Consider the following 26,526-nt stretch of genomic DNA (forward strand, 5'->3'; position numbering starts at 1 on the left):
GATTATGAGTACCTTTTATGTGTCTGTTTATTAAAGAACAGCTACTTAGATATAATCATTTAGATGCAAGCTCACATCAATTTCTAAATATTAGTGGTTGCATCTATTTTTATTTGATTTTAAGTTATCCCAGAATCTTGCCAGACCAAATTGTTCAGAAAAGGGATGTTTTCTAATTAATTGTCCAGGTCTCAATACCTGAAGACCTCACTGCATACTATTTTGTGATTTTTTTAAGATTTGGTAATAGACCATTAGAGAGTACGTAGGAGAGTTCAGCAGCTTTCCCAGAACTGATTCACTCATTTATTAAATATTTATTTATTTAAGACACAAGGGCAAGGGGTAGAGGGTGAAAAGGGCTGGAGAGGGAATGTCTCAAGCAGACTCCACATGGAGCAAGGACCCCCACGTGGGGCTTGATTCCAGAACCCTGAGATCCTGACCTGAGCTGAAACCAAGAGTTGGAGGATTCACCGACTGAGCCACCCAGTTTACCCCTATGTATTTATTTTAAAAACTGTGAACCAGTTGCAATCAGTAGAGCATTATAGGAGACATTCCCTTTTAGGTGTTTCATATCTTTTTTTTTTTTTTGATTTTATTTTTTTATTCATAGACACACAGAGAGAGGGGCAGAGACACAGACAGAGGGAGAAGCAGGCTCCACGCAGGGAGCCCGATGTGGGACTCGATCCCGGGTCTCCAGGATCACACCCCAGGCTGCAGGCAGCGCCAAACCGCTGCGCCACCGGGGCTGCCCAGGTGTTTCATATCTAAGATCCTGTTTGGACCACTCTGAATTCCTACATCTCCATCACTAACTTCTATCTATTGTTTATTCCCACTTGTCTCCTTTAGGGGAACTGGAAAACCAAGGAAAATGGTTGCCTGGTAAATAACATCTTAGTAAAATTCACATACACACATTAAAAGCTACTAAGAAGGGGGTTTAATTTATTCAGTTTTTAATTTTTGGAGAGGAATTACAGTATTTTCTGGGAAATAAAAAGGAAGGATAAAGTGCTTAAGAAGCTTCATTTGTTCACCCTCAATATGAGCCTATTTATATGAGAAAGGATTGAGATTTAACCTTGTATTGTATGCATCCTTCCATTAATTTCTTAGGGAAGCACCAGTGTAGGCATAGGAGCATGGGCTTTGAGGCCACACTTGGGCCCACCTTCTGATTCTGCCATGACTTGCTCTCTGAACATCAACATGGTGCTTAATACTTTATGCCTCAGTTTCCTCGTTACTTAAAATGAAATAATACTAATCTCTGAGAGGCTCTTTATTTTTTGTGTGTGTATGTATGCATAAAACATCATGCCTGGCAGAAAGGAAATATCCAGTAAGTATTGGGTCCTGATAGCCTTGAATTCATTTAGCAAATGTTTATTGATCAAGTATGCTATCACCCTGAAGTGGAGTGTTTGTACTTGTAAAAATACACTGATTTAAAACACCTTCTTACATATAAATAGATATTTAAAGGCAATGTTTTAAAATTTTAAATGACTTCTGAGAACCTCTAATAGACTCTAAGGCAAGGCTGTGTTCTTGATTATATTTGGATTTAAGTAATTATAAGTGCTAATTCGTATCAGCTTTCCCAATTATTTTTAGTTGGTGTTTTTCTCTTGTCCTTAAATATCATAAGCCATCTACACAGATTGAAAGAGAAAGAAAGCTTATCCAAAGCTTACTTCAAATCCAAAGTAACACTTTACCTTCACTTTCCCTTTCAATATTTTGCTCTTTTGCAAATATCTCGCACTCACTTATGTAGCATCTAGATAAATACAAGATTAAAGCATGGGTTTTTCTGGAGGGGGTTTTCACCTGACTTTACCCAATTCTGGGCAATAGGTTCTTGTCTGTGATAGCAACACAGCATTCACTTCATTGAAATACTAGCCTATAATCATACTTGGAAGTGGTCCTTTAGCTTGATGCCATTTCAAGGAAATAAAAAGATATTCTGAAAGTGAACCTATAATTGGAATTTTGCTGTACAGTTTGCATCAGGTGAGCTGAATTTGTATATAAATTAATATTTGTGGCCTACTTTATTTTATTTATTTATTTTATGATAGTCACAGAGAGAGAGAGAGAGAGAGAGAGAGAGGCAGAGACACAGGCATAGGGAGTAGCAGATTCCATGTATCGGGAGCCCAACGTGGGATTTAATCCCGGGTCTCCAGGATCGCGCCCTGGGCCAAAGGCAGGCGCCAAACCGCTGCGCCATCCAGGGATCCCTGTGGCCTACTTTATACTAAGGACTGAAGAGGCATAAGAGCAATAATAATAGCAAACAATGCTTAGTATGTCAAAGTGCGTTATGTATATTAACTCTTTCAGGCCTCATAACAACCCTAAAATAACAGGATCTCTAGTTCTGGATACTTAATTAAAATTTTAGGAGAAAATAACTACTCAGTAGAAGATAAGCCCTTATATACCTTATAGTCTTACTGTTGGGGCGAACAGTTCTTAGATAATTACAGGAATGACTTCATAAGCCAAGGTCTGAGGCAGTCTTGGGAGCAGAAGTGTTCCCAAGGAGTGATGTTTGAGCTGCAGTCTACAGGATAGTTAGGAGCTGTGTGGGTTTTTTTCTGACATCAAATGCATTATTCCAACGCCAACCAACTTTCATTCAGTTCTAACACTACCGAAAGTTTGCATGGACCCCCCCCAGGTTAGGGCCCGATGCCATAAGACTGCCCCTGTTTTATTTATTTTTTTTAAATTTTTATTTATTTATGATAGTCACACAGAGAGAGAGAGAGAGAGGCAGAGACACAGGCAGAGGGAGACGCAGGCTCCATGCACCGGGAGCCCAACATGGGATTCGATCCCAGGTCTCTAGGATCGCGCCCTGGGCCAAAGGCAGGCGCCAAACCGCTGCGCCACCCAGGGATCCCTGCCCCTGTTTTAGACACCAGCCACAAATGGGGTCCCCAAACTATCCCATACTTCTGCCTGACCACAAATGTGGGAGTTTCCATGATGCCTCCTCCCCCAGTTTGATAATTCACTAGAACGACTCACAGAAATCCTAGAAATTGCTGTTTATAGTTTTATTTATTTTTATTTATTTTTAAATTTTTATTTATTTATGATAGTCACAGAGAGAGAGACTCCATGCACCGTGAGCCCGACGTGGGATTCGATCCCGGGTCTCCAGGATCGCACCCCGGGCCAAAGGCAGGCGCTAAAACGCTGCGCCACCCAGGGATCCCTTATAGTTTTATTATAAAGGGTACAGCTCAGGACCAGCCAAATAGAAAAGATGTATAGGTCAAGATATGGAGGTGGAGTGTTGCACAGAATTCTATACCCTGTCTCAGTGGACTACCTTCTCGGCACTTTGATGTGCTCACCAATCTGGAAGGTCCTCAATCCTCCTTCAAGAATATTTATTCCAGCTCCATTAAACAGGCATAATTGATTCCATCATTGGCCACTGAGTTGATCATTGAACTCAATCTCTAGCTCCTCTCTCCTCCCCAGAGGTGTTCAAGGGGCAGACCTGAAAGTTCTAACCCTCTAATCACGTGGTTAGTTCTAACCCTCTAATCACGTGGTTAGATTTTCTGGCAAATAGCTCCTATCCTGAAGCATTCTGGGGTCACCTCATTAACATACAATCAACACTCTTTTATCACTTGGAATCCCAAGGATTTTTTGGAGCTCTGTGTCAGGAACCAGGGACGAAGTAAGTTTTTATAGTTTGTTATACCCCAGGAGTTTATACAGCCTCTGTGGCAGTCAGGGAAACTTGCTGTTCAGATCTTCAAAAGAACTTACTGTGGGAAGCATAGTCCACTGAGGGCCCAGCTGCAACCCCTTTGTCCATTACCCTTTGTTCTGAGAGCATCTTATTCTGTGTTCTTCCAGCCAGTGTCTGAACATTCCAGGGTACTAGTGTCAGCCTGTTCCTGGCCCAGGTGGGACTCCTCTATTGGGCAATTGGGCAGCTTTTGCCAGAACACTCCTCAACTGAACTATCCAAGATTTTCTCAGAACTGTACATCAGTCTGAGGCTTTTCCCAACTCAATCCCCCCTCCCGTCTCGGCTTTCATAGGTTTCAGATCTGCTCATGTTCTTGAGGGTTTCACGGCCTACCCCTGCTCATTCCCCTTTTATCCTTCCTAAGCCTTCTTCCCAGTAAACCTCTTCCATGTCTAATCCTGTCATGATGTCTTCTTTTTGGAGGACCCAAACTGACACAGCCTCTTAGATAAACCATACTCCCAATTACAACAGCTTAGACACTATGTCTGTTGAAGTGCTATATAATTGTACTGGGGAAATCCACTCCTTTTTCTTACTTCCTCTCTTTGGGGCCCTGGTTTCCTTATTTCCTTACTCAAACTTCAAAACTTCCCCTAGTTTGCTGTGCTCCAGGGAAAGAAAGAATTCTGGTAACTGATAGTTTTCTTTCCCTTCATCCTCAAAGTCTCAAGGGACAGTGAAGGGTGAATAAAGGATAGCTTGGCAAGACTCCTTATTAATGGCCAATTCCTGATTTTTCTCTCTTTTCCCTTTAAAGAGCACTATACTACATTAGTATGAAACATTTTATAACTAGAAGGTGGGATATAAAGTGGAATGTATGATAAACTAATTATTGTTATAATGTTCAGTTTTTATGAACATCACTATCTAATAATTGTTGAATATGTTCTGAATTCTGAAGTATAATGTCTTATGTTCAAGACAGATCATCAAAAACTTCTTATGTCATTCTTGACTTAGCTCATTTCAATCCAAACTAGCCACATAAAATAGTCTTAAATTAAGTACAAGTTTTTACAAACTTATGAGAGCCTGTAAGAACTGCTTTCACTATTTCCTCTTCACTGCAATGCCCCAGATTTCTCTTTTGAATCCTCATATGAGTGTGAGAAAATAAGCTTTTGCCTATAGATGTTAAATGGCATGAAAGCATCAGGCTATTACTCCTCCCTGGGGATGGAGAACTGAATAATGACGAAGTTCCTTTTAGTGCTCTGAAATAATACTACATGGAAAGAGAAAATCTATGATTGATTTTGATGAGTAATCTTCTTGACGGCTCACTATAGATGGCTGTTCATTAGAGGGCTATAACTCAATCTTCAGACGAGGCTCATAAGCATTCAGAAAGTTTGTAAAACAACAGATAGTGTTTAACTCTTAATGATAATTATATGGCTCAATGAACTTGTTAGGTGTCTCAGTGATTACTATATTCTAGCAAACTGATCAGTAGAACTCTATTTGACTTATTTTTGAAATGAAAAATGTGGCAAAGCATTCCAATACTGTAGTAGCTTAAAGTAAATGCCTTATGAATAGTCAAACTGGGTACCCCAAGAGAATAAAACTAAAATAACAATCAATAGCTTGAACTCTTATGTCTTGGGCCTCTTAACCAAGTGCTAGACCTTGAACTACGCGTCATAGAATTCCTTTTTCTCATCATCATAAATTCTTTGCCACTTCACAGTTGAAGAACCGAGTCTTGAGGGATTAAATGATTTCCCAAGGTCTCATGGGTTTTTTTTTTTTTTTTTTAGTGATAGACTCAGGTTTGAGTGCTGCTGGTTCTATCTACCAAAGTCTAGATCCTGACCATGATATGCAGCTGGAGGAGGAAGGGGTAGTACAGCTAGCTAAGTTCCCACCAATCGTCATATTTTCACATCAAGAAAATAAGAATTCTATAGACTAAAGGGAGTGACACTATAGAAACAGTAATGTGACATTTACAGCTTTAAAATTCTCTGGATGGAGAAATGGTTTACATGAATGCAGTTTCTGTGGGGATTCTCTGGTCTCTGCTGCTTTTCTTAAATGACAGTTTGGTGGGCTTGCATTAGAACAGTTCTTTTACCATCCTTGTTTATGAACAACCTAAACAACATCTGCTTCCTGGTGATCTTTCAGATTTCTGACCATAGACTAGAGTAAAAGCAAGCATGAATGTCATTTGACATTCATGATCAAGGACGTGTGTGGGCATATATGAGTTTATATATAACTGAAAAAAAATTTTAGCTCTCACCCTTACTGTATGTGATGCACTCTGAGGCTTTCTAGTCTCATTCATTAAAAATAAACCCATTAAATTGGTTTCATGACCCATTAGTGGGTTACCTGTGTACTGTGAAAAATGTAGTTCTGTGCATGGCAGAAGAGATTGCTGGAGTGGATGGAAAGAAAAGCCATTTTGGTTTGCTTAGATCCAATTTATCTTCCTGTTTATACAGGAGGGTAGAAATTATGGTTCTGTTTAGACGAATATCTAACTTTTCTGCACCAGATTTCACTCCTCAGTATGAATGCATTTGCAGTCTGCCAAGTCTTAGGGAGCAATCATTTTTGCTCAAATACAATATCAAAAATGAGTGGGCTTTTCTCAGAAAGTCTTTGACAGCTGATACAGTGAAACAATCAATCAACAGGATGATGAAAGCATGAAAACACATAATACCTATAATATTCAGTAGAAGCAGAGCAGAAATGAGAAAAAAGAAACTTAGTTCAATTACATAGTAAGGTTATTTAATTCAAAGTCAGTAGAGTGCTGTAAGGTTATACATATTGTTAAGGTTAATTGCATCTATTCAGAATCTATTTTAATCTGAAACAAAAGCTTAACAGGAAAAAAATCATCAAAGGGAGAAGACTGCATTTGAAAGGTCTGTTCTATATCAGAGAATCAGCTAATGATGATCTTCTTTTGTTCTGTAATGTTTGAATTCCCCCCCCCAAATATGAACACTTAAAAGGGAATCCATTAAACTCCTATAGAAAAATGAAAGACATTTATCATCATTAAAACTCAAGGGCTTGTATGGCCCCGTGTTTGTTTTGCTATGGCACCAGAGAGAGTGGAAATCCTGTGCTACCTAACCTTGTAGGAAAATCTGAGCCTCTGCTTGAAGTCTTTGTTTTAAATATTTCCTCACTAAAAAAATCTTTGGAATATCTTCCCCTGATTTTAAAAGTAAAGTCATATCTGCTTGTTATAAAAGTTCAAACATTACAAAAATAAGATAGAAAGTAAAAGTCCCCTGCAATTCTTTTTTTTTTTTGTCCCCTGCAATTCTAATCCTTAAAGATAAACACTTTAACTAGTTTGATAGGAAGACATCTTTATTTTTATTTTTTTTTAAATTTTTTTATTTATTATGATAGTCACACAGAGAGAGAGAGAGGCAGAGGGAGAAGCAGGCTCCATGCACCGGGAGCCCGACATGGGACTCGATCCCGGGTCTCCAGGATTGCACCCTGGGCCAAAGGCAGGCGCCAAACCGCTGCGCCACCCAGGGATCCCCGACATCTTTATTTTTAAAGTGGAGGTTATGCTCTTTGACTCTTTATGCCAAGTAGAAAGTCTTAGAGCCATTATGCCTTTTGATTTCTATTGCTAATGGAAGGCAGCAGGCAGGAGAAGATATGTTCTCTTTCTAATCTTTATTTTAAAGTGGGATTGCTTGCTATCCTATAGGCAGGTACTGTTTTCACCTTGGGTTATTATTTAGTTGTGCAAGGAAACAACCCTTGTTCTCACACTGGAATCTTGGATATTATCTTTTATGTAGTACTCTTCCCCAAAATGTCTAACTTGAACATCTAATCATCATTTTCTCAAATCCAGAGTGTGAAGTGTTCTATAAATTCTATAAGACAGTTTACCTGGTATATTGGTCAGGGTTCTCCAGACAAACAGAACTAATAGATTTTATATAGTATATATATACATATAACATAAAATGTATAAATGAATTTTAATATATAAATATATAAATTTTATTATATATAAAATATGCAAATTATAAAATAGAGTATAATTATAATAAATATATAATATTTTATAATTATATAAATATACAATATGCTTATATATTTATATGTGAAGAGATTATTATTTCATATATATATATTTATAAAGAAATTTGTTATAAGGCTATAAAGTATTGGTTCACATAATTATGAGGGCTGAGAAATCCCATGATCTGTCATCTACAAGCTGGAGACTCAGGAAAGCCAGTGTGTAGTTTGAAGTCCTAAAAGCAATAGAGCCCATGGTGTACATTCCCCTCTAAGTGTGAAGGCCTGAGAACCAGGAGCATCAAGAGCAGAAGATCCATGTCTCAGCTCAGCTAATCAGGTCAAGACTGATTTCAACCTTCCTCTGCCTTCCTTGTTCTGTTGAGGCCCTCAGTGGGTTTGGTGATGCCCACCCACAATAGTAAAGGCTGCCTGCTTTCACTCAGACCATGGATTCAAATGCTTACCTGTTTCAGAAACACCCTCACAGACATACACAGAAATAGTGTTTAGCCAGATACAGGGGTATCCTGTTGCCATGTCAAGTTGACACATACAATTAACCATCACACCTGGACTCTTCAGAAATGTTAGTCATGAAAGGCAGGAAAAAGTCAAGGAAATGGTCCTGCATCCTAGAAGTCTATAGAGACATGTCAAACAACAGGCATCTGTAATCTGTGATTGGATCCAGGATGCAGTGGGGGTAGAGAAGAATATTTTAAAAGTTGGAACAATTTAGAAATTTGAATATAGAGTAAATGCTATATTAATGTTAATTCCTTTGGGTGCAAAAGTTTTTAACATGTAACTAGGAGAATGTCTTTGTTTTTAGGAGATACATGCTAAAGTATTTGGGGTTATCTTACTGACTCTGTAGTTTACTTTCATATAGTTCAGAAAGAATAAAGATGAGAGTGAAAGAAATGTGGCCAAACATGAACAATTGGTAAGTATAGATAAATAGTATATAGGTTTTCATTTTATCAATATTTTAACTTTGCTTGTAGGCTTAAAATTTAAGACAAAAAATTGGGGAATAAGTAATTTCAGATCATATTCTAAAGTTCATTGTGCTTCTTTCTTTTTTTCCTTTATTCTTTTGGAATCTGGAGAAATTCAAAGGCAGTTTGTCATGGAGCTGTATGTTTAAGATTTGTACAGTTTGTCCTAAGTATATTATGGCTCAATAAATAATTTAGGGAAAAAAACCTGGGCTCAGAAACATGCTATCTTTTACAGAAGACTATTTGCTAATCTTTAATGAGCTATTTATCAACACCACTTTGTCTCATGCGGTGGTTCTTATTACTCCTAAGACACAGATCAAAGGAAAGAATCAGGAACTAGGATATAGATGTTAGAGACAAATGCCAGAACCAAGATTGTAAAAAGACAATTAGAAAAGCTAAATTGTATATGTTGTGGAAGAAGTTGGAGCAAAGAAATTCAGTCACAGCATGAAAAAGGAGATGTACTGTGATTCAGGGCTAGGTTTTATTACATATGATAAAAGAGGTATCATATATATATATATATATATATATATACACACACACACACATCATTCTTACGTTACAATTACATATAATAGATATCTCCAAATAGGTGTCTTAAGCATAGATGGCTTTGTTTATTTGTTTCTCACCTATGAAATAAGTGTGAAGGCAGCTAGTCTAGGGGTGATGTAGTACAAATAGCAAGCAAGTATAATAGAACATTTATTTTCTAGCATTGGTCTAAGGACATAGCTGTTAGTCCCATTTCATGGGTGAAAAAAAAAATAGAAAAACTTAGTAATTTGCTCAAGATTATAGTTAGAAAGTAACAGAATTAAGGTTTAAAGTCAGGCAGCATAGCAATAGATTACTGCTCATGAGGTGGTTTTATAGTCACAGGGCACAGCATAGCTTTTGTCTTTCTGCTCTGCTATTTCTTTTTTCTTTTTTTTTTTTTAAGTTTTTATTTGTTTATTCATGAGAGACACAGAGAGAGAGAGAAAGAGAGAGAGAGAGAGAGGCAGAGACACAGGCAGAGGGAGAAGCAGGCCCCATGCAGGAAGCCCAATGTGGGACTCCATCCAGGGTCTCCAGGATCATACCCTGGGCTAAAACACGGAGCTAAACTGCTGAGCCACCTGGGCTGCCCGTGCTTTGCTGTTTCTGATGTGTGTCTTTCATAGTCAAGTAGCCTCATTGACCAAGATAGCTGCTTGAGCATTAGCTACCACTTCAGTCTTCCAGGAAGGGGAAAGCAACCGACAATTTTTCCTGTCTGTCCCCATTTAAAGGAGTTTTCCTGGAAATCCTTCTCAGTGGCTTCCATTTATATTTTGATTTCCCAAACTTGGTAAGATGGTCATACATAGCTATAAAAAAGGTTGTGGACTCTAATCTTTTAACCGGGTAGAGTTGTCAACCTGAATAGTATAAAGGTGCCGTTAGAAGGAGGAGGTGAAAAGGAATGGTTGGTTAGGGCCAGTATCTTCCTAGTTTGAGAACTGGGGAGAGTGAGGCCTGAGGGCAGAAAGTAATCACCCAATCAAACTTCCTGGGATTTTTGGAAATGCAAATGGGATATCTAAGGGATGAAAAAATTTAAATGTAGTCCACATTCTTGTTCTTAGAGTCTTCTTCTGGATAATATTCTGTGCAAAGCTTTATTTTTATGCTTTGTACATCCTGCAGGATTGTTTATAATAGAGAACAATTGAAACAACTGAAATAGTTAAGTGAGTGGTTATATTATGCTATATCCATGTTGTGAAGTATTATCAGCCATGTAATATTAAGCTTGTTACGTGAATAGTTGGGAAAACTACTTATAAGTGAAAGTAAGACATACAATTTGACTTCAGATATGATTGCAACTGTGTAATAATAGATGCAGAATATAGATTGGACTGAAATTTACTCCAAGAAAAGTATTTGTGATCTCTTAAGGGTGGGATTATGAGTGACTTTTCCATATTTAAAACATATATCTTTGTGAATTTTCTCCTGTAAGCATATGTTTCTTCCAAAATCAGAAATAAAAGGCAAAATTTGTTTTTAAATGTTCTATGCATGGGACGCCTAGGTGGCTCAGCAGTTGAGCATCAACCTTCAGCTCCAGGGCATGATCCTGGAGTCTCAGGATCAAGTCCCACATCGGACTCCCTGCATGGAGCCAGCTTCTCTCTCTGCCTGTGTCTCTGCCTCTCTCTCTGTGCCCCTCATGAATAAATAAATAAAATCTTAAAATAAAATAAATGTTCTATGCAGAGATTTAGATGTAAGTCCCTCATGGCTTGCATTTCTGGTTTTCTCCTTGATACTCTTCAGGAGCAATGCTTAAGACATGTAGACATAATCAGATCTTAGTCTAATAATAATAATAACAGAAAATGTACAACCATTTGGTAAATAAGTGGCTTTAATGCAAATGCCCATTTCCTTATCACTAAGCTGTTCTTAAAGAGAATGTTTATCCTGAATATTCTCTTGTTGGAAAAGACAGTCCTGCGTGGGCCTCTTCCACTCTTAGGTGTCTTGCTGGGTGTGCCAAGACCGCACACCAGACCATTCTTTCCTCTAGACTATTCCTCTCATTAGGTAGCTGGGAACCTTGAAAGATGAGGTTAGCTTTCCCTACAACCAAGACCAGGCTTGCTTACTACCTGCTGTAAAAATGGTAGTTTCCTCAACCGTGTCCCTCACCTGTCATGCCAACACACTGTGTGTGCAGTGTCTGTCATGTTGCCCCCATCAGACTTGGTGCCGGAGAGAACAGACATAAATATGCTAATGCTCATGCAGTATGTTGTAATGCATGAGTAATAAAGTCTTAGTCTCTGACCCAGGAGTCTCATGGCTTTTTTTTTTTTTTTTTTTGAGTCTCATGGCTTTTGCCAGCACCTATGGAACAGTAACAGGCTTACCGTTAGGCTAAGGTTAGCTTGTTAGGTTAAGGTTAGTTTGCAAGCAGGCTCAAATCAATTCCCAGACCTGATATCTCTATGTTCTGAAAATAGGAATTCCTTGTAGTTATTTTTACTGAGGAAGGAAATATCTTTTCTTTTTTATATTTTGTTTCATTTCAGTTTGCCAACATATCGTATAACATCCAGTGCTCATCCCATCAAGTGCCCTCCTCAGTGCCCGTCACCCAGTCACTCCATCCCCCCACCCTTCTCCTCTTCTGCAGCCCGTTGCTTATTTTCCAGAGTTAGGAGTCTCTCATGGTTTGTACTGAGGAAGGAATTTTATACATTTTGCAAGTGTACCTAAAAATTGGTTCCCGTCTCTACTCCTGTCATTGGTTTTTGGCCTCTTAAAGGTAAGTCTCTATAACATTATGTTTCATATATATTCTTTGTATCTTTAAAGTGAATCCCTCTTGCTTTTCTCATAGCTTTTATCATTTATGTGTGTATATGTGTTTTAAGGGACAAAATGTGACATCTTTCAGGTCTACCCTGTATGGTTGTGCAGGTTGGTAAACTGCACAAACTTACCTGGCTCAGGTGATAATTTGGAGCTGAAATACATACCAAACCATGTGCCCTGGTGTAGGGGTACTTCCACCTGAAAGAAGGGGCACATTTTTCTAATTTGCATAAATTAACCCCACCTCACTAAGTCATGAGCCTACACGTAGGGGTACTGGGATGGATGGATGAATGGATGTGTGCATGTATATACTTCTTTCGACTTTCTGTAAAGTTATCCTATGAACAAAGGAGCTGATGATCTGTGATCTCTTGTTTATCTTTTCCTCCCTGGGTGTCTGTCTGTTCAAGCCCTCTGGGTGTCTATTCAACTGTCCAGCAGAAGCTGTGAATTAAAGAACTGACCCACTTCACATCAGTCTCTTGAATGTGTAGACAATGTTTTGGGTTCTGCAGGTTCTGAGACCAAAGAGAATTCATGAGCCCTTCTACACTGGAGTTGTGGAGTGCTGGATCAGAGTTGGTGTAACAGGTGGAGTGGTTAAGGATGAATCTCTCAGCCTGTCCTTGTCACTTTTTTTGTTTTTTTCTTGAGAATATGGTCTGTTTATAAAAGAACTTTTGGAAACCTGAATACCTCAAAAGTTTTGACTCATGTTGGCCTAAAACAGTAAGCTTCAGAGGCCCCTTTAGAAGGCCATAAAAGAAAAACCAATATGGAAAGCTGTAGCTAAAAAATAAATCTCTATCCAGTGCTTTTGATTAACCAAAAATCTTTTTTTTTTTTTCAAATTCACACAAGGTTAGGATTTTCTTGAACTATGAAAATTTCAAACTAATTTCTTACAGGATAGTAGACTACATGTCTACTATTCTGCTTGAAAAGATCTGTTTGTTACTTAATCTTCTACCTCTTTCTGAATTTTTGCTCCTGACTATGTTTCTTTTTCAGTCAAACCAGTGTTGTTCCTAATTAGAAATTTAAATTACATCTACTGCAGTTTGTACACACCAGGGGATATATTTATGGAATACTTTTAGTCAGCCAAGGTATTTTTCATAACTTCAGCATAACGTTTTTTCATAGAGTGCTTATTGATGAGACATTATAAAAATTGTGCAAGAATGAACACCAGAGAAGCAGTTGTGTAGCTCAGGAGAGATCTCACAAGAAAAACATTCCTTAAATATATTTTTCTTTTTTGTGTTTTTTCTTTCTTTCTTTTTTCTTTTTTCTTTTTCTTTCCTTCTTTCTTTCTTTCTTTTCTTTTCTTTTTTTTTTTTTTTTTATGGTGCAGGAACACATTTTCCTCTTTGTCTTGTGCTGTTCTTTGTATGATTTCCCCTAGTATGTCTCACGGATGTGCGCTGTTGAAAGTGAAAATAATCTTACGAATTGTGATATTTCATTAAGTTTCAATGAGGTAATTAAGGAAACTCATTTTCAAAGATATACATTTATTTCAGTGGCTTGAATATTGCTTAATCAGGAAATGCCCAGAATACTAAATATAGGTAGGTTGGGCTTGTCTAGATCAGCATCTTTGAGAGTCAGAATGTTGAAAGGGAAGACATGCAGGTTAAAACAGCAGAGGCCCTTGCTGTGGGTGGAAACTAATTGGCTGAAAACATGAATAAATTATACTTGTTATTCGTGTCAAGAAAAAGCGAGGAGAGAAGGGATGAATATTTGTATCTAACAAGGCGTTACACTCTGCCACACGATAAAAAAATAAAAGATAAAGAGCAGAACCTTAGACCTAGGCTCCTCTTCCCCGTAGCAGGTAAGAATAGAAGCTCAATTACTTGCCATTCTTTCTTCTGAATATTATGTTTCAGATCTGGCATGTTCAGGCAAGAAAATGTTACTAAAAAGGTTGCTAAGGAATTCTCTAACATGAAACATTTATTACTGGGACCTCTGTCCTTGACCCTGGGGTTATGTTCAAATGCTTTCAGTTAAAAGGCTCTGAATTTAGGGTTGGATAATTCTTTCCCTCTTTTCATGGTCCTGCACTGTGTACTCGTAGGCTACACGGATTGCAATAGATTGACTACAGTTCAGTTCCTAAAACAAAAGATTCTAGTATGATGTCATCAGACTTTACCTTATCCAGATTAGAAATTGTAGAGTAAAAAAAAAGAAAAAAAAGAAAAAAAAGAAAAAGAAATTGTAGAGTAAGATCTTTTTAGAAACAGATTGATTTTGTTTTCTTTCTCAATCTTTCACAAAATTTGCATAGGGGAGGCCCAAGGAACTTGCAAAATTCTCTATGAGTTTGCTCTTAGTAAAGTCCTAGTACTTCTTTTTTGCCATTTTAGAGCCTACCTTTTAAACTTGAGCTTGCTAAGCTTCTCTGAAGATTTCTTCCCGCCCCTGGGGTCTCTGTAACTCTCCCCCACCTTGGATCTCTCCTTATCATCCTATTTTGACACTTGTTTGGGTATTCTCCTGGTGTGCTCCTGCAGTTCCGTAAATTGTTCCAAACTAGAGTCTACTCTCCGTTAAACTGGTTGGTGTCTGTTTTTTCATATTTTCCTCACTCTTCAATAGCCCCTTAGCACAAGTCCATAAATAAGTGCTCAGTTAAGTAGATTCCTTTGGAAGCCTATCAAGAGGCTGGAGATAAATGACAGTCCTACTGTATGCTTTCTGTATTGAGCTGAAGAGTTAGCTGCAGATGCCCAGCTGGTCTAAGACAGAAGTCCTGGGTTCGAGTCTAAGCATCACTGCTTAATTAGCCTCATGACCTTTGGCAGATGATTTAATGTCTATGTGTTTATCAGTGATTTAATCCCTAAATCCCCTTAAGTTTAAATGTTGAATTATCTATCTAGCTTGAATTATCTACAGCGATGGTTCTCACAACGTGGTCCCTAGATCAAGAACATAGACATTACCTGGGAATTGTTAAAAAAATGCAGCTTCTCAACCCCCACCCCAAACCTCCTGAATTAGGAACGCTGCACTCTAACAGGCCCTCCAGGTGATTCTGAGACACACTAACGTTTGAGAACTACTGGTTTGTATAGAGTCAAATCCCTGGTAGTGTGAGAAGCTTTATACCTTAATGTTAGTGGACATTGAGGATTGTGCAGTCATGTCATGGTTGGTACTTAAATCCAGTACCTTGTGTTTCATCTTTAAGGCTCTGTACAGTGGCTCACCACTGCATCATATTCAAATGCGCAGCTATTATCCACAGAATTCAGCTCCCAAGCTCCTATGAAGTGCTGGCAATTGAGGACTGAAAAATCTTTCTTAGGGTGAACAAAGAATATGCAATGGACAAGGGATTAATTTCCAGTAGCAGCCTCCTGATTTTATATTCATAACGTCGTATGCATGTGAGGCTACACATGCAACGTCTGCTGATATACATTAGGTAATTGGGCATCTTGCAGCCCCATTTGCATGCAAAGGTGGTTGTACACTTCCCATTTACAAGTCTAAAATTAAAGCCCAGTTTGAAGCAGGCTGAAGTCTTGCTGCTAGGAAAATAATGAGATAAGGAAGAAATGACTTCTGTTAATCAGCACTTTGGCCTCTACTGTTCAATCTTTGCTAATTTGTCCTTTGAAATTGTACATTCTGTGTTGAAGAGAAAGAATTCTAAGAGTATCTGGGTTTTTTTTTTTAAATCCTACATTTATAAGCTGTGTTTATCCATAGTATTTCCTCTAAAACTGTCCCCACACATATGCTGCAGTCTGTTGCACTAGATTTCTGCTCTGTGAAGTATTTGTACTCTTGTGGGACCACGTGCATCATCTCAATCCCCCCCACCCCCCAATATACAGACTAGCTCTGTGGCATCATTTCATTTTAGTTCAGCCCACATGCATGAAGCAGCTACTTTGTGCCAGGCATCGTGCCAGAGGCTGGGTGTGTATAGATCAGTCAAGTTTCTGTTCTCAAAAGCTCACAATATTTTAACAACTTCCTGGTATCTCAGTGTTGTGTATTTTTTTTTAAGATTTTATTTATTTATGAGAGACACACACAGAGAGAGAGAGAGAGAGAGGCAGAGACACAGGCAGAGGGAGAAGCAGGCTCCATGCAGGGAGCCTGATGTGGGACTTGATCCCGGGTCTCCAGGGTCAGGCCCTGGACTGAAGGCGGCGCTAAACTGCTGAGCCACCCGGGCTGCCCAGTGTTGTGTATTTTTGCTGAAATGAAGTCTTCCCAGATCCCCATCCCATGAATTAAAATCCTTCTCTGATTATGTTCTACTTGTGTCCCCAGGAGGATGGGGGACCTAGTAGACCCAGGCCTGGAAGAGTCAAAGTCCCAAAGTCCCAAAGCACAAGACTGTGGTCAGAGGGTTACTCAGATGTGTCATGAAGAGAAGGTGGCTGCATTGCAAATGGCCTGTATTTCCAGTTTGTGGGAACAAGAATGCACAAGTGTTTTCTGTACCCCCAATGTGGGTCATCACTGCAGAGAATGCCCATCTAGAGCCCTTTCCAAGGGAGTTGCCCACGAGTGCCACCTGGAGGAAAAATGGATCCCTACAAAGACAGTTTACCAAGAGCCAAAAGGAAGTAGTCACTTGTCAGTGTTCACCAACTGCTTTATATTTTCACGTTTGGCCCTGTGCATTTGTTTTATCTTGGCAACTAGATTGGAAGCTCCTAGAGTACAGAGCTGGGTCTTAAGAAGAAGGTTCTCTTACATGATATCTGTTTGTGGGTGATGAGCATAAGTATATGAGCAGAAAGACTGTCTGGAGGTTTATATGCATGAGTAGTTCCTCATGGTAATCGTTTTTTTCATCTTTATTCTAGCCCAGGCGCATATACCATGATAGCACCCAATGAAAACCGAAGAAGTCAGATACAAAGGAGTACGTATTTGTATCCATTCAACATTCAGAATGCTTCTTCTCTTCTTATAGAGGAGGATTGGTTTACTTAGGTTGTAGTATTTTTATTTTCTCGTTTGTATAGACTCACCAGATCTTACACCAAATTTTTTTCTTTTTTTAACTTCAGCTGCTTTACCTTCTGATTATTCTGTTGTTAATGCTTCTAAATTTGTTTCTCTATGTTAATAGCAGAAACTCATGTAATGTGGTTGTAAATCTCAGATTTCCATTGGCCTCAAACAATTTCACCATCTATTGCCAGTAAATCGATCTAGTTCCCAGGAAATTGGGCTGGCTGCAGATACTTTTACAGAACTATGAACACCTGTGGGGCAGATGAATTATATATGAAATATATTATGACATAATTTGTCTTTCTTTTTTTTTTTTTTTAAAGATTTTATTGGGATCCCTGGGTGGCTCAGTGGTTGAACATCTGCCTTCAGCCCAGGGAATGATCCTGGAGCCCCAGGATCGAGTCCCATGTCGGGCTCCCTGCATGGAGCCTGCTTCTCTGTCTGCCTGTGTCTCTCCTCCCCTCTCTCTCTGTCTCTCATGAATAAATAAATAAAATCTTAAAAAAAATATTTTATTTATTTACTTGAGAGAGAGAGAGCAAGAGTGAATGCGAGAGAGAGAGAACATGCAGGAGGGAGGGAAGAGGGAGAAGGAGAAGCAGACTCCCCACTGAACAGGGAGCCAGACACAGGACTGGATCCCAAGACCCTGGGATCATGACCTGAGCTGAAGGCAGATGCCCAACTGACTGAGCCACCACCCAGGAGCCCAATTGCCCCTTTCTTGATCTGTCCTGTCCCATCCCTTCTTAATAGAATCTTTCTTTAGCCTCTGTGTTCCCATAATTGTGTAAGTATCAGAGTCTACCCTCAGCTATTTTTATATGTGTACTTGGCTTGTGTGCATTACCATCTCTTTGAGGGCAGGGACACCTTACTTATTTTTGTGCTCCTTGTACCTAGTGGGTATGTAACATTTTTGCCTGAAGTTGTACAGTAAAATAAATGCTGTCATTTAAAGTTAAAGCATTATACCTTAGAGGTGGATGGAGAACTAAAGTTCAACTAGTTCACAAAGAAGTTATGAGGCTTGTTCAAGTCAAGCTCTGGGCTAGCCCTGATGTTCTGTGCTCTCCTTTATGAGATCTTGGTAAGAAATTTAATACTGTGGCTAAGAATGGACATACAGGCCCAACAGGCCTCTACATTAGAGACTTTGGTCTCCACCACACAGGTGGCACCCTGGGTGGTACACCTGCATCAGAACACCGGCAGGATACAACAGTCCCAACTATGCAGAGCGATTGTGGGTGCTACCGGTGGCGACCACCCAAATCCTAAAGGTTCTGGCATTTTACAAGCTTTTGATTTCAATACTTTCCAGGAATTTAAGCCTTGGTGTGGTCTGGAATTTTGGGATGTTTCAGTTTTTTTTCTTTTTTCTGCTGATAATTAAAAACTACCATATAGGGACCTTTGAAACAATCAGGTCTGGGAAGATTTCAGACGTGCCTTGGGAAAGACAGGATCAGGATCTCTGGAGCCCCCTGCTGTCACACAGGGTCCATATTTGGGGAAATAGCAATGCTCCAGCACGAGGAGGCCTTTGGCCTGGTGGTATCCAGCGCCAGGAACCCAAGAGCCCTCACTCCTCCCAGCTGCAGTAAGCTTGGGGGACATTTAAAGTACAGTTACTATGGGCATCAGAATTCTCTGGGGAGGGCAGCTCGGGTGGCACCGCCTTCAGCCCAGGGCCTGATCCTGGAGACCCCGGATCGAGTCCCACGTCAGGCTCCCTGCATGGAGCCTGCTTCTCCCTCTGCCTGTGTCTCTGCCTCTCTCTCTCTCTGTCTCTCATGAATAAATAAATAAAGTCTTAAAAAAAATTCTCTGGGGATATGTTTACTGTGTGTGAAGAGTTCTTATCGACATATGGATAGTCTCATTTTGCACACATCGTCTATAGGGAATTAAAAAAAATGAATTTGATATAGGATTTTAAAAATGACAGAATGAGAGAAAAAAAAACTAAACTCCCTTATTTTAGTAGTTCAGTTTTTTTTTTTTTTTTTTAATCAAATTTGAACCTTCAGTTCATACTCTTGGAGAGAAATTGCCTCAGGGGTGGGTGCAGGGTGACTCCAGGGGGTGGGGTGGGGCGGGGTAGGGTAGGGTGGGGTTGGGGGGTGGGGGTTTCTTCCTTTCCTGGATATTCTGTCCACCGATGCTTGCATACAGTTAATCGCCCTCTGACGTTTGTTCCTTTCAAGGGACCTGTTTCCTTTTTATATTCTAATAATTGATGACATTTCTCACTTGGCTTAGTTGCTGAGCAAGAGCTGAAGAATCTTGAGAAGTGGAAGGAGCAACATAGAGCGAAGCCTGTTAACCTGGTGCCAAGGCGGTTAGGTAAGCCAGCAAACCAGGTGCCTGAATTGGGAGGACAGGGCCACCCAGGGATCCTGTTAGCACCTTGCCTACACCTATCTTTGGACACAGGTTACAGGTTTTTGGGTCACTGTGCTGCTTGGAATGGAATGCATTTAAAATGGAAACTCTTAGGTGTGTAGGGATGTTGTTTCTGATTTTCTGCAAGAAGCAAATGTATGATGCCACAGTTGTGTGGGAATAAAGTGATGGCTTAATTGCTGAATAATTTAGATCCTCTTAGATGATCAACTCTGAAGAAAGCTTACCTGGGGTGCTGCATATGCCTTGTCGTAGCACTAGTCAGGATGGGAGTGAAAGCTAGCACGAGCATATTAATCCTGCCAGGATTAATGCTAATGGGAAAGTAAATGAATGGATATTCAATTCTAAAACTAAGAATGAGAATGAGCTGGGGACCTGGTGGTGGGTATAAAGAGAACACCACCTGTGTTTTCATTCTACAGATAGAGAGACCTTTGGGCCTCTGGAGTGCATGCCAGTGTGATGAATTGTGCGGGCTGCCCTTGCCTGGTGTTTGAATCATTCAACAGGGATGCCACCTAATGGGAATCATTCACGTCCTTTCTTTTCTCTTCCAGCAGCATCTGAGAACTGAAAGGGCTGGTGAAAATAAAATAACCTAATTTGGAAATCATTTGATGGGTGAAAGTGATGGTATTATCACCATCATTCCACTGTATTTCGGGGAAAGGGGTTAACCTCAAGTGTCACCTTTATGCTGAATAAGCCACATTTGAGGGGCATAACCAAGGAACAGCTTTGTCCTTCCTAATGCCCCCCCACCCCCCCACTGGCTATGTGGGACTGGTTTTTCCCCATGCTCTTTGGATGAAATTAGATCTTTTTGGTCTTTCTCAAATAAAAGTTGTCCAGCTAATTCTAGGTGTTAAATAGTATCATTTAGTCATTAGTGTTCAGTCTTAGGTACTAGTCAAAACTCTGTTACTGATGGAGATTCAGGCTCTCTCTCTGCTCCAGGCCAGGCCTACTCTGAGTAGAAAGCTAGCAAAGGAAATGGGACATGGCTGAATTTTTCTCTATTGACGCTCTGTTCCCAAATTCTGACCCCTCCTGGGTAGAAGAGAGGAGAGATAAGAGAGGTAGGATCTGTACTGCGCAGATCTGGTTTCTGAAAGTCCCTGCTGTGCATTCTCACTCCTGGAGTTCTTCAGAGCCCCCTTGCCTGCCATCCGTCTCTCTCCTGGATTTCTCCCATAGACACAACATATACTTTCTTGCTGGCGTACTTGGCTTCACCGCTGGCTCTTAAGCCGGTAGACCATCTTTGTAGGGTGGCCCACATGGGCAACAAGCCCCTGTAAGATGGCTTTATGTTGCCATTCTCTTTCATGCATCCCAGATGGGGAGCACAGGAAACACTTGTGTATCCTTTCTTCCCCCATACTCTGGGAGTACAGACCATTTGCCATGCAGCCACCTCTTCTTGATGACCTGGGTAGCCATCTAACAGCAGCCAGCATCCCTGACTTCTCTAGGAATAGGTACACTAGATGCTTCAGTCATTGGAGATGCAGATCGAGTTCTCCAAGTGATTTTCATGGTCTCTTGCCCATTTTGACATAATATCCCTTCTTCCCCAAATATACACACAGACAAAATGGAATTCACAAAGACCTCTTTCCTCTGATTCTACCTCCTGTGACCTATCCAGCCTCTTTTATGGGCTGAAGGCAGTTGCTAGTTAAGGTTCCCCTGTTTTCAGTTACCCCTTTGCAGATCCTGCTGAGGGAGCCAGGCCCCTCACTTTAGAATCTGGAGCAGTTGGTGCCTAGTATCTCAGAGCCTTAGCCAATGTGAGCAGGAATCTCATTGCAGTTTTCTGTTAATAATATACCTAAAATGATTAAGGTTATAGGTATGGGAAGAGGCTGGGGGGAAAGAGAAAAATTTAGACTGTGTTAAACCTTGAGATAAGTTTTGAACAAAATCTTCAAATTCTTAGGAATCTGACTTTCTTTATTTCTATTAAATTTCACTTCCTGCCCTATTCTTCTACCCCTTAGAATATTGGAATAGTCCTGGGAGATGCTGACAGTGGCTGTAACATTAGATAAAAGCTCCAATAGTCCTCACTGTTTCTTTCCCATTCCCCAATCCCCCACAACAGAGACTGAAGGGCTAAAACAAAATAGGCCTTATACATCTTTTGGGACTCAGAAGAAATGTCTCTATGGTGTTTTTATCAGTTCAATTACAAAAACTACAGTGAATGCAAATTGTTTTAATGCTGCTTCTGTGTGAATGAATCTTTCAGAGAACTGACACTTTTAGTGACCAAAGCACCGGAGAATTATTTCAAAGGGATCTTTATAATGCACATACCCAGCTTGCATAAACACCGAGAAATCCCTAAACAGCAATTCTTAGATGATTGTCAAGCTGCAAGGATTTCTGTCCCCAGATTATTTGAGGTTTAAGAGAGGCAGATAATCTAACATCCATATTTTTCAATTGAATACCTAAGAAAGAATAATAAATAGTATGGATTGACAATCAATTGCTAACTAAAATATTCCCATTGTAGTTTTAAAAACTAGGTTATAAAGACTATATATTTGTCAGGCCAAGACCCCTGAGGATTTCCTGCACTTCGCTACTAGCATGTGGGGCAGTAGAGTCAGAAGAAGAAAAACAGCATCACTGATCATCATCCTTAGTAGGTTAAGGAGTGGTTATACTGAAGCAGGGGGGATGTTCTAGAATTTCTAAGACAGGCACTATTTCTTATTATTTAGCTTGGACCTTTAGGTATAATCTCAGTCTAAGTGAAAACCTGAATACCTACATGACTTAGTAGGATTGTCCTTTTCTTTCAGGAAATGGCACCATGTTCTGTCCAGCTCTGTTTCTCTTTTAAGAAATTACCATTCTCTAATGTCTTAGTAAGAAAACTGGTTGTATCCTTATTTCCAGAGATAGGAAAATGTTAAAGAAATTCACAGTGTAGACTTATCATGTATTAATTAGTCTTTGATGGCTGACATTTCAGCTTAATATTCATGTTTCACCTTTGTGACTTTTTTTTCTGTAGGTGGAAGCCAATCAGAGGCTGAAGTCAGGCAGAAACAACAACTCCAAGTGATGCAATCTAAATACCAGCAAAAGGTCAGAATCCATCTCTTTTAATTTTGGCAAGGAATTTGAGTACCAGCACTTTCAATAGCCATGGAATAATACAGTAACTTTACCAAAAGCATAAAACCTTTAAACTGATTGCAAAAGGAAACTCTCAAAATCAAAGAAAGAAGTGAGAAGCAAAGAGACAAAAATCTAGAATTCTTATCCATGCCATGTATCAGTCAGCAGGACCCTTGATGAAGGGATTTATTATTATTATTTTTTTATAGCTCAACTCTCTACCATGTTTTAAATGTTTTGTTCTAAGAACATGAATCTGTTTACCCAATATAAGTCATGAAGGTAGTACAAAAAGATTTAAGGTGTCAGTGACTTTTTTTAAAAAAAAAAAACAATGAATTTATGAGTTTTATAGTAAGGAAATGTTATCTTCTCTTTCTCCTCCCCAACCTGGGTGGGAGGTGGGAAGACAGAGAGACCAAGGAAGAAACACAAGAGATTAATTTCATGGGTAGGAGATGCAGTCTGACCATTCTCTGTGATCTAAGTAGCTGGAAGCACCAACCTATAATCATGGTGAGGTATAGCACAAACAATACTGTAATTTGCCTTTCATCATAATTTTGTGTTCCAGAGGTTCAGACTGAAAAATAGTAACTGGTTTTTTTTGTCCCCTGTAATTTCAATACAATTTAGCTAAAAAGAGAAGAATCTGTGAGAATCAAGAAGGAAGCAGAAGAAGCCCAAATCCAAAAGATGAAGGCGATTCAGAGAGAGAAGGTAAGACAGTGGAAAGGATGATGAGCTACCATTTGCAGAAGGCTCACTGTATGCCAGGTTCTCTTCCCCACTCTGTCCAAATACAAATTCATTTAATTCTCAAAATAACCGTATGAGTATATATTATTTTTTTAAAGATTTTATTTATTTATTCATGAGAAACACACACACACACACACACACAGAGGCAGAGACACAGGCAGAGGGAGAAGCAGGCTCCATGCAGGGAGCCCGATGTGGGACTTGATCCTGGGACTCTAGGGTCACTCCCTGGGCCAAAGGCAGATGCTCAACCACTGAGCCACCCAGGCATCCCAGTATATATTATTCTTATTACCTAAATTGATAAGTTAGGAAACTGGCAGAGAGGATACATAACTTGCCCAAGGGCTCATGGCCAGTAAATAGAAGAAGTGGGATTCAAATCCGGGCAGACTGGCATCAGAGCTAGAGTTCTTGGTGACCACGCTGTTTTACCTCCCAGGCAAGCGATCCATGTAGGGGCTCTGTATTGGGCCAGAAGCCAAAGCAGTTAGTAATAAGAGCAGTCAGTGAGCTGTCATGTTTATATCCAAATATTGAATTTTTTGGGGTGAGAGTTAGATAAGTGAACATATACCTCTCTCGTTGATAAAAGAAAAAGCGTGCATTTGCATTTTAGTGTTACTGGTATTATCTATTCTAAACCTCAAAGTGAAGATGATTTTTTTGGTTTTGATACTCTTTCTGGGGCTTGGTGAAAAGAAATCTCTTAAAAATTTTGCTTTTCTGCTGCAGAAGAAGGAAGAATGTAGAATTGTTCTATCCCCATCTCTTCTTTCTCCTCACATTCCCCATAAAGTCCTAAGCTGTGGCAGTTTTTAAGTATTAGAGGCGTGGGAATGTTGGCTCATGATACCACCAAGCATGGCACCTGCTGCAAGTATAAGTCGTGGAAACACAGTTCCTGTTCTTGCCGTCTGCCTGTCTGTCTGCCTATCTCTTTCTCTCTCCCTCCTTCTCTTTCTTTTTTTCTTTTAAAGATGGAGTGTTGGTCAAAATTTAAACCTGTTACCAAGCAATAGATATTTTTACAAGGTTAATGAAGCCAAAAGGTGATGGCTTATAAAACATATGAGAGTATATGAGTCCTTCGTACTGTCCGCCTGGCTGGTGAGCAGACTGTTTTCCGTTTTTGTTTTTAACCTTTAAAATATTTTTTTGGTCTTTCTACTTCTCTACTCCCCATTCTTTTCATCCAGCTTTCTCCTCTCATTTTTTGTCTTTAAAGGAAAGTTCACATTTTGGTCTTGTGATTGTAGAGGGAGGTGTCCCCTTTACATAGTGTGTCTGTATTTCAGGTGGAACCAAGAAAACATCCAGTCATCACCAGGAATTGAGCTAAGAGGCTTGCAGGTCCTAAAGAATTATTGTGTTGCAATGTTTTCTTCTAAAAGTCATGAATTAGTGGTCATTTAATCCCCAAATTGGCTGGCTTGTGGGTTATTTATAGCTCATTTATTCCCAGGGCAGATAGTGTACACTATTCAGAAATGTTAGTGACTGAAGTGGCTTTCACATTGAGGAAAAGCATCATTTTCCTCTTTCCAAGTTGTACCATAACACTAGATGGATCACAATCATTAACTATAGAAATCTTAATTGGGTTGGCTTTTCTAATGTGATAAGTATAATGATTATTGGTATCATTTTGTCCAAAAGTAAAAGATAGGGAGAGAAAGTTGATATGTTGATGCTTCCCACTCCAAATGTGTTCCTTGAACCAGCAACATTGGCATCACTTGTTAGAAATGCAGAATCTTGAGACCCCATCCAACACCTTTTGAACCAGAGCCTGCGTTTTAATAAGCTCCCCAGTTGATTCTTGTGCATATAAAAGTTGAGGAACATTCACAAAAACTACCTAACACGATCAGGAGCAAGTTACACTGGTCCTTCCACAGACTTGATTTCTCCGGTTAATTGCCCTGTGCTGCCACCAGGACCTAGCTCTTTCTATTCTACATAAATCTGTGGCTCTTCATACTAAATGTGAGCCTATTTAGTAGCTTCTGTCAGATAAAAGAAAAATGGACATTAGCCATCTAGAAATGGCATACTTCACATTGCCAGTGTGGAAATGGCCAAGGGAAGCAATAATGGGCTGTGCTTATGGAGCACTTATTCTTTAAAATGCACGGCCAACACAATATGGATATCACACTGCAAAACGACACCCTCCTCCTCAGGCAAATGGCTACTGTCCAGGAATTCTGAGTCAAGTAGAAACTAAGCAGCCTGTTGCCACCCAAGAGTCCCTAGCTTAGCCTCTGATCGTAACCCCCCTTGCCCTTCAGTTTTCCCTTCCCCAGGAGAGGTCCCTATGGATCACTGGGTCTCTAGTTGGTTACCACCTGTGTGTGAGTGAGGGGAGAGTAAACTGTCTTCCCTGCCAACACTTGTGAGTGTTCTTTGATTTTTAAGAAGCACAAGGGTGTGAAAGGCCGCCAGCATGTGGTCATGTCAATGGGTTCAGGAAGAGTTAGTCCTATAGGTGAAGGGGAAGTTTGGAAAGGGCACTTACTTGGATACTCCAGTCTAACTTTTATTTCCTGTACTAGAACATGTTGATGTTCTGTATTCTTCCCCTGGTGTACTAGAGCCTCCTGAACTTCCTCTTGGTAACTTGAACCCGACCACGCAGGAGTATCTTCACCACAGAGACCAGTAAATGCTACAAAAACAACCTTCCTCTCTTTCTCTTTGCTGGGGCTGGTTGCTCAGTTTATCAGCACACCGCTGCTTTAGCCCAGGGCGGAAGAGGGCCTCCCTCACTTTCTCCCACCACACACATCAAAGCAAATGGTGGGTATTCGTCCTTTCTAATGGCTGAGCAATATTCCCTTGTATATATAGAGCACATCTTCTTTATCCATTCATCTTTTGATGGACACCGAGGCTCCTTCCACAGTTTGGCTGTTATGGACATTGTTGCTATAAACATTGCCCCTCCACGTTCAAATCCCTGGAACCTAGGAATGTGTTGTATTACATGGCAAAGGGGGGGGGTAT

General features: G+C 39.9%; 1 protein-coding gene across 6 annotated transcripts in view; it reads left to right on the forward strand.

Moving 5' to 3' along the window:
• The window catches only part of EPSTI1 (epithelial stromal interaction 1), a 93,912-nt gene that overhangs the window by 2,465 nt on the left and 64,921 nt on the right, over nt 1-26,526 (forward strand). For 3 of the 6 annotated variants that reach the window (XM_038569629.1, XM_038569630.1, XM_038569633.1), the window contains exons 2-5: nt 17,049-17,107; nt 19,471-19,554; nt 22,649-22,722; nt 23,392-23,475. In XM_038569629.1, coding sequence (XP_038425557.1) covers nt 17,049-17,107; nt 19,471-19,554; nt 22,649-22,722; nt 23,392-23,475 — 301 coding nt within the window. Of the gene's footprint in view, nt 1-8,754; nt 8,781-12,004; nt 12,149-15,587; nt 15,647-17,048; nt 17,108-19,470; nt 19,555-22,648; nt 22,723-23,391; nt 23,476-26,526 lie in introns of those variants that run through there. The other 3 variants (XM_038569632.1, XM_038569634.1, XM_038569631.1) reach the window with 3 other exon arrangements.

The sequence above is a fragment of the Canis lupus genome, chromosome 22 (assembly GCF_011100685.1).
Source record: "Canis lupus familiaris isolate Mischka breed German Shepherd chromosome 22, alternate assembly UU_Cfam_GSD_1.0, whole genome shotgun sequence".
Lineage (NCBI taxonomy): Eukaryota > Metazoa > Chordata > Mammalia > Carnivora > Canidae > Canis > Canis lupus.